General features: G+C 36.9%; 1 protein-coding gene across 1 annotated transcript in view; it reads right to left on the bottom strand.

Annotated features, from left to right (window-relative positions):
* The window catches only part of LRCH1 (leucine rich repeats and calponin homology domain containing 1), a 138,662-nt gene that overhangs the window by 48,985 nt on the left and 73,977 nt on the right, over nucleotides 1–15,700 (bottom strand). The window contains exons 4-8 of the mRNA XM_075709224.1: nucleotides 11,225–11,330; nucleotides 10,589–10,725; nucleotides 9,245–9,372; nucleotides 7,158–7,221; nucleotides 981–1,086 (exon numbers count right to left, since the gene is read on the bottom strand). Coding sequence (XP_075565339.1) covers nucleotides 981–1,086; nucleotides 7,158–7,221; nucleotides 9,245–9,372; nucleotides 10,589–10,725; nucleotides 11,225–11,330 — 541 coding nt within the window. The remainder of the gene's footprint in view (nucleotides 1–980; nucleotides 1,087–7,157; nucleotides 7,222–9,244; nucleotides 9,373–10,588; nucleotides 10,726–11,224; nucleotides 11,331–15,700) is intronic.

Raw genomic sequence — 15,700 nt, 5'->3', positions numbered from 1 at the left:
AATGCAATTTAAGTGTACTAAATTGTAGAGTTCAGAAACAAGCAAAGTTTAAATTCAAAGCATATTAAAAGCCTCAAACAAGTTAAGACTTCTGCATTCTAAGGAGTGATGCCAATTAATTTCAAAGTTGTAATAAACCAATACCTTGAGCTCGTACAGTTGTAGCTCAGAAGCACCACAACAGACATTGACCGAGTCAGTTTTGAACTACACCAAATATGTCCTGCCAGTACCAGTACAACAACACAGTTGGACAGCTAGACAGTATTTTAGGACATTCAGATGTCTCAGACAGCAACTTGCAGTTTAATGCAACTTCAGAGTTATTGTACTATAACAAACGCTCAAACTCTCTCAGCAGAACTCAAACCAAATGACTGAGAGCCTTCAGAGCCTATACCAATCTCTTGCTTACTCAAGAGGCAGTAATAATTTTTTCCTCTGCTTGAAGTGGTCTGATCCTATAACTCACCCTCTCTAGTGTACCAACAAACACTGTAGGTAGGATGTAATGCTTTTACTATCTCACTTAGTATTCTACTAAATTCTGATGAGTATCTCAACTGAAGTTCATTTAATCTAGTAAGTAACACTGGGCAAAGGCTGATCTTACGTTTATGTAGTTTACATATACAACTGACTGAGTTCATCCTGCCATTTATCATTAGTATGTGGAGACCTTGGAGAAACATTGTTTATCAGTATGTAGATATAATTTAGAAAAATGTAAGTTACTTTAATGAAATTTAGCTAAAATTACACCTTCTTTCAAAATCTGAAAAGATTTCTTTCTTTCCAGGAGAAATGCTTACTTTGAATAATAAAGCTTTATATATGCATCAAGTACACAAATGCACCCTGCTTTTGTACAAGACTTATGCTTGTTGGGCTGTGATTTTTGCGAACTGAATTTACTCTTATACATAGAATTATTGACAGAATTTCCCCATATTTAACTTCCACTTTTTTTACATTCCAACCTTTTCTTGAGTTAGCATGGTGACCTGAATCCTCCTTTACAACCTGATCTTCTTCCACGATGTCTGACATTGGAACATTAAAGCTGATAGTATCTTCATCAGATGGCTAAGAAGAAATAAGAGAAACACTTGTTTCAGCTCAAACCAAGACTGATAAAAATGTATGTATTAAGAAGAGTGCTCACTAAAGAGCAGCAAACTAATATGGCAGAGGATACCAGAGCATCTAACAAGACCAAATCCTGCTGTAGGAAGCTGTAGTCATGCTGAATACATCCTCACAGTAGGCTTGCCAAGCAGCACAATTCATTTGTTGTCTTTTCCTATCTTCCTCACTGCACTAGTCCTCTCCCTGCAGTGACAGTTGCACTGTGATGCTCTCTGGGTGCCTTCCTGGGGCAGCTGAAAACAGGGGCTCCTTGTAGCCATCAAAGTCTGTAGAAAAACTGAGCCTCCTATCACAGTCCTTTTTTTGATCCCTCACAGTATTCTTCTCCCCTGCATTACCATGCAGCTTGTTAATTTAATGCCTAAAGCAAGCAAGATGAGCTTTGTAGGCTGAGGCAGTATCTTTTATTAGATTAACTGGTAGAGCTGAAAAAAAGCATAAACTCTCAAGTACACTAGCTTTTTTTCATTGGCTTAAAAGCTCATCCATTTTTTTTCAGCTGTATTAGCCAGTACACTAAAACACATTACTTTTATCTGCAAGCTTATCCTGTCTATGACTTTTACAGATAGTGGCTACACAAAGAAGCGCTGACACACTAACCTTAACTTCTGTCCCATGCCACTAGGACTCTGCTGTTCTGTACAACTGGCAGCAACGTGCCCACAGTGGGACCTGCTCACATTCTCCCCCAAGGTGAACTACAGCAAAAACTAGTAAGCCTCTCATACCATTTCCCTCCATTTCCTGGAGAAACTGGCCACTCATGGCTTGGATGGGTATACACTTTGCTGGGTAAAACACTGGCTGGATGGGCAGGCCCAAAGAGTTGTGGTGAATGGAGTTAAATCCAGTTGGTGACCAGTCACAAGTGGTGTTCCCCACGGCTCAGTATTGGGGCCAGTTCTGTTTAATATTTTTATCAACTACCTGGACAAGGGGATTGAGTGCACCCTCAGTAAGTTTTCAGGTGACACCAAGTTGGGTGGGAATGTTCACTGCTTGAGGGTAGGAAGGCTCTACAGAGGGACCGGGACAGGCTGGATCGATGGGCCAAGGCCCAACAAGGCCAAGTGCCGGGTCCTGCACTTGGGTCACAACAACCCCATGCAACACTACAGGCTTGGGGAAGAGTGGCTGGAAAGCTGCCTGGCCGAAAAGGACCTGGGGGTGTTGGTTGACATCTGGCTGAACATGAGCCAGCAGTGTGCCCAGGTGGCCAAGAAGGCCAACAGCATCCTGGTTTGTATCAGGAATAGTGTGGCCAGCAGGAGTAGGGAGGTGATTGTCCCCCTGTACTCGGCGCTGGTGAGGCTGCACCTCAAGTATTGTGTTCGGTTTTGGGCCCCTCACTACAAGACAGACTTCTCCCAAGTAGTTAGTGATAGGACGAGAGGAAATGGGCTTAAGCTGCACCAGGGGAGGTTTAGGTTGGAAATTAGGAAAAATTTCTTTACGGAAAGGGTGGTCAAGAATTGGAACAGGCTGCCCAGAGAGGTGGTGGAGTCCCCATCCCTGGAAGTGTTCAAAAAACGGGTAGATGTGGCACTTCGGGACATGGTTTAGTCTAGTCTACCCTTGATGGGCTTAGAGTAGACTTGGTAGTGTAGGTTAATGGTTGGACTGGATGATCTTAAAGCTCTTTTCCAACCTAAATGATTCTATGATTCTATGATTAAGGTGCAGGAGCATGTCCAGACAAGGGCAACGAAGCTGGAGAAGGGTCTGGGGAGCGCAAGACTTATGAGGAGCAGCTGAGGAAACTGGGGTTGTTTAGCCTGGAGAAAAGGACAATCAGGGGAGACCTTATCGCTCTCTACAACTACCTGAAAGGAGGCTGTAGTGAGGTGGGCGTTGGTCTCTTCTCCCAAGTAACAAGCAATAGGACAAGAGGAAATGGCCTCAAGTTGTGTCGGGGGGAGGTTTAGATTGGATATTAGGAAAAATTTCTTCACCAAAAGGGTTGTCGAGCATTGGAACAGGCTTCCCAGGGAAGTGGTTGAATGCCCATCCCTGGAGGTATTTAAAAGACATGTAGATGTGGTGCTTTGGGACGTGGTTTAGTGGTGGACTTGGCAGTGCTAGGTTAATGGTTGGACTCAATGATCTTAAAGGTTCTTTCCAACCTAAATGATTCCATGATTCTATGAAAAACAGTTTCCAGAAGAGGCCAAGTTTTTATTCTTGCTCTCCCAAGACAGAGAGCTTACCACTAAAACAGTCTCTCAGAGCTTTTCAAATGTATTTCCCAACAAACCCATTGGTGTTGCTCATTCTTTAGATGCTCTGTGTTTCTGTAACTCGCTGCTCTGTGCACACATATTCCATACAGGTATTCTTTAATTATAACTGCTATAATACATATATAGTAGTTTTCTCCGTATCATTTAAGAACATGTGTTTTAAGAAAATGGTATTTCTCTGTTTATCATTTCAGCCAATTGTAACACAAGAACTGCAGTGGAATGGGAGATTATTACATACAACCAGTTATTCAATTCAATAGTTGCTAGCTTCATTAATCACTGCAAAGTATAGCAAACTGCAAAGACCAACACCAATCTTTAACATTTACAGCATAAAAATAAAAAAAGAACATGGTGCAGATCAGATGAACTAATATCATGACCGGCGACTGTTAACAGATTCCTTAATACACTCTGGGTAATCTGTTATTACCTCAAACCCTTCATGCCCCACATTGGGCACCAAAAAGGACTGTCGTGGTTTAGCCCCAGCCAGCAACTAAGCACCACACAGCCGCTCACTCACTCCCCCTACCCCAGTGGAATGGGGGAGAGAATCGGAAGAGTAGGAGTGAGAAACACTCCTGGACTGAGATAAGAACAGTTTAATAATTGAAATAAAGTAAAATAGTAGTAATAATAATAACAACAATATAATAATAATAGTAATAATAATATACAAAGCAAGTGATGCACAATGCAATTGCTCACCACCCGCCAACCGATACCCAGACAGTCCCCGAGCAGTGATCACTGCCCCCCAGCCAACTCCCCCCAGTTTACATACTGAGCATGATGTCATATGGTATGGAATAGCCCTTTGGTCAAGTTGGATCAACTATCCTGGCTGTGCCCCCTCCCAGTTTCTTGTGTACCTGGCAGAGCATGGGAAGCTAAAGAAGTCTTTGACTAGCATAAGCAGTACTTAGCAACAACTAAAACATCAGTGTGTTATCAGCATTCTTCTCCTACTAAATCCAAAAGACAGCACTATGCCAGCTACTAGGAAGAAAATGAACTCTATCCCAGCCAAAACCAGGACACAGTAGAATTATGACATTCTTGCCACCTTCAGATGTTGATACTCCATACAGAAAGTATTTTTTTTTAAATCCTGAAGCTAAGGTTTGTGATAAGGAATGGAGCAAATCTGCTTTGCTCTTAAAAAACTATATCCAAGATACACATGGTTATTCCTATTTGCCAAGAATACCCTGGACTTAATGCATTCTGTAAATGTGGACCACCATAAATGTGCTTCTTTATGAAAAAAAAGTATGTTATTAACTGTATGAGTTCACTAGCTGTATTCTTCTGCTGAAAGAGAAAAAAATTCAAAAGGATATTCAGGGACTTGATAAAATCTTATCAAAACGATGCAGCTTTATAATGAAGTGAACTAACATTGCAGTACTGTTCCTATTTGTCAATTTTTAAAATAAATTTTAAGTTTTAAAATAAATTTTATTTTAAAATGAAACAAATTAGTATCTCAGACAGAAAATAAACAAACCACACTCCAAGTATTCTAAGCACAAAATTCATTAGTTCTTTTACACCTGAAACAATGACAATCCAACAGCTTAAAAAAAAAAACCCAAACAAACCAAAAAAACCCCCAGACAGACATGCACAATATAAATTCATTCAGACAACCACGGTTACAGTGAAGTTTCTTCTCTTTCTTTCAGGTTATATCTCATGTGACATTTAAGCACTAAATTTAGTTATTCTAGTTCACAGATTCATGTTTTGCTAATTTCACAACTATCATTTGAAAATGTTACAGTAAAATGTTCTTATATGCATTACTACAAGTTCTGAATGCTAAAACAGGCAAGATTTTATCCTCAGCAGAGGAATACACAGCTTTTAGGAAAATATTTTGGAGTGTTGGTATTAAAAAAAAAAAAGCCACAGGCCACTAAATTTGGAAACAGAAGATCATTCATTTAACAGACTATATCTCACTTTCAGGGTCTACAGAATTCTGCAATTGATTTTCCAGGTGTTTCCTGCCAGTATACTATGAAGTAGAAACTATCCAAAGCAGCTTTCAATAATATAAAATTGGTATGTAGATTCCTGATTGTAATTAAGAATGTACATGAATCTGTATTTGGAGCATGCTAATATTTCTTGCACAGTTCTCATGTGTAACACAGGTATTAAAGGTCAGCTCAAAAGGAAAAGCAAGTGGTGAGTTTACTACCAAATACATTTGGGATTACTGATCTCAGCATCTATTTTCTCCTTAATAGCAGAGCAATAGTCAGGCAGGGATGGAATGGTTAAATAGCACTCATATGAAAAGCCTTTGTGCTAATAAAAATGTATTGGTTCACTGGTGGTTGTCCTTAAAACAACTTTTTTCAGCATTCCAATTGCTACATTTTGATTACAGGAAAGATGATCTATTTTCTAAAGGTATTATTTATAGCTAAATAGGGAATTCTGGAATAACAGTTTCATTAACAAGCTAACTCAGCTTCAGGAAGTGTAAGAATGGCAAAACAGTTTGTAAGTGTCTCTGAATGGCTACATGCTCTTACAACTAGAGGGAAACCATTAGAAGTGTGGCTAGAAGTCACAATAATTCTGCTTCAATTCCACCTAGCAAGAAATTTGTAGCAAGAAATTTGTCCAAATACTTGGAAATCCCTGTGGGTTTCTTTTTTTAAGTGCTTTTGTATTTAAAACACCAATCAGTGTGTAAGTGGATTAATTAGTGGATTAATTTTCAATTTGCTTTTTAGTAACTACAAATTCAGTACCAAAGCTTGATTCTTTATGCATTTGTTTCAAAAGCAACAGAATCTCTTTTCCTCAAAGGAGGAGAGAAACACTAAAGAATCAGTGTAAAATTATTCTAAGTAGCAAGAAGCCTATTCTTTTATTGTGACCTGAATATTTCCCACTAGGTCAGACCACAAATCCCATTATTTGTACATTTCAGAAAGATCATCACTGAATTCTATTGCAAATTATTTACTTATTTATCATTACTTACTCAGTTCAACTCCAACTAGATTTAGTGCCCTGTTCAGCTGAACAGTGCCTCAGAAAAAAGGTCTAGGAAAGTCAGTTCTAACTGCTTAGGACAATGCTAGTCTCAGAAAGCCATCCTTTCTCTTTGTTCACTCAGACAACATAGTTCAGAAAAAATTCTGAAGGCTTATTTCCAGCACTGCCTAACTGCCAGAGCACGTAAACACGTTAAGATCTGAGTTTCTGAAGTTCCTACACTACAGCAAACTGCCATAAGCATGACACCACAGAACACACTGGGACTGGGCACACTGAACTCCTGTTAATTTCCAACAGGAGTGAGTCATGAGTCAGAGGGAAAAGAAATGAGAAGCCACCAGGCTTGTAACCTGTTAGGACATTTACTTCATTAGAAAGAGCAGATGTGGATTCTAGCTTGATCCTCATTCTCTAGATTATGTAAACTGTCTGAAAAATGTAGTGAATTTTCGCTATTGATAGGTTGTTGACCATTTGTAAGCAAGTATCTCACTGCCCTCTCCAGAAAGTGTACGGACAAAACCATACCAAACCAAACAAAAAAAAACCCACCCCAAAATCCCAGTCTCCTTTTATCTGTGTTTCAGCCATTTCTTAGCAAGAAATTCATGCCAAGGATGTGGTTGCACAGTTCTGATGGCTAAAAACATATTCACATTGTTACTCAACTTAAAGTATAGTCAAAATATGGGTGTGGAGGGAAGGGCAGCTGGACACAAAATTCAGGCAACTTACCTCTGTTGCTGACAAACGTTTATCGCCATTATCACTACCGACACCTGAATCTGAGTCCTTTTTACTTGGGTAGATGTCATCAATGCTAGATGTGAAGAGTAATTAAAAAAAACCAAAACACAAAAACAAACATAAAAAGCTATTGTAGCATTTAGCATTAGAATTCTGTCCCGGTTTCACTTAAACCAAAGCAAAATTCCAACCAGTCTTAATGGTAGAGGGTGAAATAGTCTAGTATGGTTAAAAACTACACATTTGCAGTCTGGTGATAGTAAAATAGATCAGATGTAATGGCTGGTTAGCCTAATGATTACTGAAAACAACAGAAATAATCTGCTATAAAGCTTGCTTTTGTCTATACACTAGGTAAAAACACTTAATTACTAGCTAAGTGGCACAGGAGTCCAACTGAAGTCATTTAGCCATGGGAAAAGCAACTAAACTAGTTGAACTCAAACTGGAGTCAACTGATTTAATTGTAATCATTGATGCAATTAAAAATGAACTGATATTTCCCTGCGGCTTGAAGTAGCTATTAGCACAGAAACCTTCTTTCGGTGCCTTAAAATAGACTTTGAAATTTAGGTTTTTAAGAAAACTACTATAGTAACAGCATCTGCTCTCTCTTCTGGTTTCATTACCTAGTATGACCTCTACTCATTCTGAAGTACACTGCTAGATGCAATACACTCATCACCTAACTTTTTTTTTAAATACACTTATCCTCTCATTTGCAATCCTGAAAGCTGTAATCCTGCATTCAGATTGACACAGCAATTTAAAAGAGAACTTTATCAGTCTTCACATGAATAAGATATCTGATTAATCCTAATCTTAAATTTTCTCTTATCAGTAAACACTAAGGATTTTGTGTAGAAACTGCATATGGAAATCCTAACCACGTTTTTCTTTAGAGGTGTGAAGTTATTCTCTAAAATAAAAATTTGGTAATGATTATGTGATAGGCCATTAGGCTGTTGGTTAACAACTGGGACCTACTCTGTACTATCCCCTTACCCTAACCTGTATGATTCTATATGACCAAAATGTCATACAGGACATGACATTCCCATCAATTTTCTTGTATACTAAAAGAACAAAGCAGAAAACCAGTAGGTGTTTTCCAACTCTTCATCCTGGATTCTTCCCACCTTTGCCATTTATCTGATAGAAATCCACAAAGGTGTAACCAAACATACACGGAGGAAAGCAATTTGCTTGAAACCTTATCTAGATGGCTGACAGGGAGATTCTAGAACAGGGTTTGTTTTTTTTTCCCCATGGTGTTAGCAGCAACGTCTTTATTTTTATTTACCTCAACACTTTGTTTTTATTGAGTACTTCACAAATAAGGCATTATCATACTTTCTCTGACTGGTTATATTATACTTCCTATGTTAGCATAGAAAGAGCTGGCTAAAAACTGGTTTCCAATTAGCTATGGAGATTCTCATAAAAAGGAGCTGCTTTGTATCTAGTTCCTGTCCTTAAACCACCATAAAAGATGACATTTCCTAGATGTCTGACGTGAGACATTAAAGATCTAGTCTTTCATTTTGCTAACAAATTAGCACATTTCACTTTAAAGGGTCTCAACATTCATGCACTTCTCTCTGCTGGATGGATAAGCCTCTGGATGAATAAAAAAAGCTTAAAACAACTACATAACAAGTGTATAACAACATATAAACCACAAAACAACACAGGAAATTAAAACTTATTTAATGTGTTAATAGATTTGCAAGAAAGTTCCAACACTTAATGATACTACCATCTCAATTATTTTCAATATATTCCAGTAGTCTACTAGTAAGAGGCTAGATTTAAACTAAGGTTCACTTCTAGGCTCTTACCTAATGTGCTGCTAACTTTAATCAGAACTGATTGTTAAAAGTATTTTGTTCTAAACTCTTATAGGGATTTCACTAGAATAAAATACATAAAAGCAAAACAAATGTCTGTTCAAAAAAGTACACTCTAAATAGCATCTAAACAAAGGAAACTCTGGAAGCTAAAGTTATAAAAATTAAATATATTTTACTTTGTTCGTGTTACATGAAAAAACTAAGTGAGATTTTAATACACACCTTTCTTCCACAGGTTGGGGCAAATGCTGTTGTTCTATGGCATTAAGATACAGTGAGTCTGCTGTTTTAATCTGACAGGCCTGTACAGTCAGATATTTGAATATGTGCACCTTACCCTTTGTACAAATCTGTTAGACAAGAAAAAAAACTTAGGTTTATAACTAGAATGAAAGACACCATTTATTCCAAATGTCACTTAGCATAAAACTCCCTGAAAACCAACTTATATAGTCACAACAGATATCACATAAAGGAAAATGGATTTTATTCATTTTTTTTAAATTACTAAGAACTACTTCCATTACCCAATCAATTATCTGTGTGTACTAGTATAAATACCCTCAGAAAGTAAGACAGAAAACAAGAAAAGAAGGTATTCTACTTTAAAAAAATCCAAATAAGCTTTTCAGTCAAAAAGAATTACCATAAAATATATATCATATGGCCTATTATTAACTGCAAATTGAGTAGTTATTTTCCAATATTAGTCAATAATGACATTTAATTAATCAGTGTGTCCTTTATACTCTTAGCCACATTGTTTTTACTAGTGTCCAAGCATCTTTATGATGCATTTCACCTGCATTTTAGAATTTTTTTAACTGCACACTTCTAGCTCAAGTGCTTGCTGAAACTTGCTCTGTATTTTTTGAGTTTAGTAGCGACATCACCATTGGTTATGAAAAGCGTTTCTCCAATGTAATAAAAATTCTCAAGTATTTCAACAGTTGTTGATCTAGAACAATTGTAGCTTTCAGAGATGTAGTTTTAATCTACTGTCCAGTAAGTCACCAACAACGAAGCTGTCCTTAAGCAGCAAGTACAGGTTCCATTCATTTATTATCATAATTTCTACAGTTCATAACAGGAGTTTGCTTTCTTTGTGTATCACAATCTATAAACTTACACTATGAAGTAAAATAAATTTCATGTGGATTACGTTCTAGACAATCTGCATATTTTTTAAGTTAATAGTAAATCACTGTAGAACCTTCTAGAACTGGGTTCTTATTAACAGACAGAAAAATTATCCAGGAAGTTTCTCAATTCTCTTTTTCAAAATTATATACGCATTCCAACATTAAGTTTCATATACAGATAGGAATGGCAAAAGTAAACAAGTAGCTAACTGAATGGAAATCTAGACTCATGCTGGTTCAAATTGTGCAGACTCATACACAGAACATAGCATACTTTTTGAGTCTTTCTTATACATCAACAACTAATGTCTGTGATGACTGACATTCAGAAGCTTGCAATTGCTGAAGGTAACATTTTATAAACTACAATTTGTTATCATCCACCCAATATTAAGGCACAATTTAAATGACAGACATTACTTACTTGGGCTGGTGGAGACTGCAAAGGATTGTTCTCAAGCAGTAATACTTGTAACTGCACCATCTTTCTAAAACAAATTGGAATCACAAGCACCTTATTGCAGGAAAAGTCGAACTTTACCAAAGGAAGCTGTACTAGTTCTAAAAGTAATAAAAAAGAGAGAAGGTATTATATCCATATTTATTTTTGCCATAAAATAATAAAATATTTTTGAATAAACCTTCTTCTGCATTCAGGAAAAATACAACCTCAGGCAGGAATATGATCAACATTTACTCCATTCTATACTGGGAAATGAAAACAGTGTTATTGTTATACAAGTGACAATAAATTTTAATGACATTTTTTTTCCCCTGAAATTCAGCTGACAGTTCCCATACTACATTCACAGACAAGTACTTGTGCAATTTAAAAGATGCCTAGGATCATAAAAATAATGCATTAAAAAAACTTCACGCACTGTTATTTAGTGAGTACCACTGAATGCTATATTCTGCAAACTCAAACGGAATAAATTTGAACACAAAGTAATTACTACTTTTTAATAATATTTACTTACATGATTAAAAAATACTTTCAACATGCTAACAAGAGAGCTACCGTAAAGGTATTAGGATTTGTTTGTTTGTTTGTTTTTACCTTGGGGTAAAACTTCGAGGTAATTTCTTCTGACATTCAGTTCTTTTAAAGATTTCAGCTGGCCTATCTGCTGTGGCAAAGCTGTGATTTCATTACAGCTGACATCCTACAGCAAAATAGCAGTAATAGAAATAATGAACTTTTGGTTTCTAAATGTTAAATAATACAGATGTGAAATTGTAGCTAATTTGCTATTACCGTTGTAACATTTTATTAACCTGAAAACAGGCAACCATCTATGTCCTGTCTTCACAATGCAAAACTAGATACATGAGAAAATGTTTACATATTACTTAAAAGCCAGAGTGAAGTCTTATTTGGAGAACAAGTTAATTATGAAAGTTAATTTAATTTCTGTAGGAACATTCAAAAACATTTGCTTAAGATGTTCTACCATTTTGTTCTTAATTTCTATTCATATGAAGAACTCTACCATGATTATACAGCCAAAAATGTTTGGATGGAATGTAAAATTGTTAGTGTGTGGATCTGATTTTTTAAAAAGGTTCTTGTTCTTCTGGAGGGAATATTTAAGGAAAATTTAAAAAAAAGAGAGAGAGAGAGCAAACAGCAATAACATTCTGTAATGATGATCAGGAAAGACATATATTTGATTATCACATCACACAGTAGGACATAATAAAATAGGACAGGTCTTGTTTAGTATTATACAGATATTCAACATATTCTTGTAAAAGATACTTCTTAACTGCCTAGACAGGTTCTAAGTAGGTCTGATTTTGACGACTAAATACAACTGGTTTAATATTCTGGATGAAACTGGAACCCATCCTCATTTCGGCATTCATAAAGGAGTAACTGCTGTAAAGTTTAGTTGAAAGTATAGGGTCTGGCTAGTATGAGCATAATTTCAAGCAACAAGTTTTTATACAGTAGTATTACTGTAATAAATACTTAACACTATTGCTAACAAGAAACTGCTACGAATCTGTACTAAAGACCAACTTCTTGGATTAAGTCAGTCTAAAACGAGATAGTTTTTAGATACTAGCTATCATTTTTACTGCCAAACCATCTGTACTCAATGTGAAATCAAAAGGACATTGAAACCTCCACTTATATCCCAGGCAACCTGTAAATTTGTGTAATGTCCCGATTATGCTTCTATTTCTGCATTAAAAAAAGGAAGCAGTATTTCATACTATGAGAGCTAAGTGGGGTAATGCCAAATTTTCCTGAATAGCCAACAGAATACTACTAGGACGTTCACTCCTACTCTCTTGATTGTTTCAAATGGATTTATACAGTATCTGGGAGCCCTTAGACTACAAAATTTCTAAAAGTCAGTCAGATTTCCAAGTCAAACTATCTTTGAAGATAGTTGCTGTAATACTAGCCAAAAGTGTTACATTAACTCTCTATCTTCAAGCCTAAAAACTAGTTAACAAAAAATGGTATTAAAAGTGAAATATGATCCGGCAATGCTGCTCGCTGTATCAGACAAGTTTCTTCTTGTAACAGAATCTCACTGCTGCCAAAGCATCCTTCCCTTGTCAAAACAGAGTCAGGAAATTATTCTAGCTTTTAGACAAGGAAATTAAAAATTCTAGTTAATGAGTGCATTTTTTGCCCAAGTTGCGCAAAGTAGATTAATTGTACTGTTTCCAGGTCATTTATTTTTAAAGATTTACTGTCCTATTTTTAATTTACAGACTTTCAACAACTGCATAATTAGATACTCAACTTTTAGAGCATGGAATTTAAATTTAAAGTCACCTTGTGGCAGAGAAACTCTAGACCAAGTGTATTTATTTATACACACACATCAGAACAAGTCAGGGAAAGAGAATTTTAAAGGAAGCACGGGGGGTGGGAAGCCTGGCAGTGCGTAGCCTCAAAAACAAAGTCCAGTTATAACCTTTCAAAACATCCTCAATAAGACTGATCTGTTGTGACAGCATGTCAGCATTTACAAGATCTCTTGAGACAGTAGTATCCTTTATCTTACTAAACACTGCAATGCAACTATTTTTATTACTTTATTTCAATAGCTGTGGAAAACAAAGACATATAACAGTATTTCTAGTTATACTTATGGTCTTGACTATCATCAGAATTCATGAGTATGTATGTGACAGAGACAGTGTTTATCTTTCCCATTACTTTGGCAGTAATGGAAGCAATACTATCAAAGTCAAATGCCTATGGTTTTCAGGCTAATAATTTTTTAAAGAAACTCGATAACCAGCAGTTTGGAACTTTGCTTCATGGACATCTGCAGACAACTGAAGTGAAGTCCAAACACCTACTGAAGTCCCAGGGACTAGCATCTGCTGAAGGTCAGACTTCTTGCATTAATTCTATTTCATCCTGCCATGACAGCACAGACACAATTTCTCAAGATTACAGAAAGGCGTATTTAAACTTAACATTGCTTTCTGTGGCATGAAGCTTAATGGTGTGAAAACAAATAAAAACCATCAACATTTTTCTTTTGCTTATGGTAAAGTTTAAACAGTCTTAAACCAATAAAATTCAGCATAATATAAACATAAAAGCAAATATGGTACTCTGGCTCCCTATTAACATACTTATTGACACACAGAAGTTTATCCAAACCATCCAAATTGAGGTAAACTTCCTCTTTACATCCGTTTTAGAACTTGGGACTCCTGACTGAGCTGTTATTCCTAAAAAGCACGTGGATACTGTCAGAGCTTCTGACATACAAGCCTTACTGAATGGTAAAAAGAAGTTACACAGTGCATGAGCACGTGGATCCTTTTAGGAAACAGAAGGCAGCAGGTCCCACTTGGTCAGGCTGCTGGCCCAGATTAGATGAATGAGGTGAAGGACCTAAATCCCAACTGAGAGATTTAAAGGCTTCCAACGTGAGACAGGAGTGTCCCAGAGATGGGGAAGGCTGCTCCCTGAAGAAGGCAGAAGTGCAATACTGCCTGATAAGATGGAGAACAGAATTTTACTGTACATCTCATGGTTTTGGGTGCAATTAATGAGTCATCTCTGCCCAATTACTTTTCTTTGATGGAAAGTAAGGTTCAGATTATCTTCACACCAGTTTTGCACTCATCTTCCTGGCTGGCAGTAGAGGTATGATTGAGTTATTCAGCTGCAAATAAAAGTAAGTTTCCCAACCAAATTTTGCAAATAATGTTAATATAACTTGCAGGGAGAATAATTTATATGTTATTTTGATGCTTGTAAGATAGCTGTCAGATCTATATAACCCAGAACCCTAAAATTTAGGAGAATACCTGAAAATTTACTGCATGTAGTATCTAAGCCATTCTTTGCCACAAGTATGAAATTTATATCAATATATACACGTAATAGAAAAAGAATCGCCTACTCCATTTTGGAGGAGAGAGGGAAGAAAGCAGTTAGTTGGAAAGATCTGACCCAATTTGCAGCCAAATACGCTTGTATCATTCAAGAGTAACTACAGAGGTAAAATTTGTTTCAAAAAGTTAGATCAAAAAAAAAAAAAAAATCCATTCGCTACATACACACAGATTTTTACTGCATGCAGCCTGTGAAAAGCTGTGAAACACTTTGAAAACCTAAGGGTACTTGGCAAAGTCCTAGTAATACAAGAAATGAATGCAGTCAGGTGGCATCTGTCACTTCTCAGGACCGATCCCGTGGGTCAGCTCAGCACCAGCACTGCATATGTCCCAAAACAGGAGCATGCCCAGCCAGAGGGCTGGGTGGTGGTGTCACTTGAAGGCCACATGCTGTTCAGGCTGGCATTGCTCTCGCACAGCTGAATGTTTTGTGCAACAACTGCAGCATGACTTAAACTTTCTTTTTTTTTTTTTTAACTTGTTTTAGAGCAATGATCACCTTATTCTCTAAACTGCATTATATTATATATGCCAATAGAGATACTGGCTCTCAATCCTACCACTATTTGCTTCTCCCAGTACATCACAGTTTAGTCATATTCAGCTAAATAATGCAACTCACTTCACTGGAAATGTACCAAACACCTATGGTGGCATCAAACTAAGTAATCAGGTGATCTGAACAGACCCATGCCCAATTTAAAACCTTGTTATTCACTCGCCCCCCACTTCTAATCACAAAGAACTAGCATCTGACCTTCTTCAGCTTGCATAATTCTTCTAGGCTACCAAAGTGACATGTTGCTATAGACTCTCATTTGAAATATTTTTAGAGCAGGAATCATTGTGTTCTTCATGACAAAGAACAACACTGAAATTATACTGTAACAGCAAAGCAATATGAAAATCCAGTATTCCAGAAGGTAATTTAAACATATAATTTGTTTTAAAAAACCCAAACAATCCCTATCTCCTCTGAGTATAATCTACGTTGATTTTCAAGATTTTAGTTTTTAACTTTTCAAAAGTCTAAAATAAGGTGCCTTTTGGCATGTGTCGTGGTTTAGCCCCAGCCAGCAACTAAGCACCACGCAGCCGCTCGCTCACTCCCCCTACCCCAGTGGAATGGGGGAGAGAATTGGAGGAGTAG

Source organism: Pelecanus crispus, chromosome 1, assembly GCF_030463565.1.
Source record: "Pelecanus crispus isolate bPelCri1 chromosome 1, bPelCri1.pri, whole genome shotgun sequence".
NCBI lineage: Eukaryota > Metazoa > Chordata > Aves > Pelecaniformes > Pelecanidae > Pelecanus > Pelecanus crispus.
The sequence above is the reverse complement of the archived record's forward strand: the minus strand, read 5'-3'. Positions and strand labels throughout refer to the sequence as shown.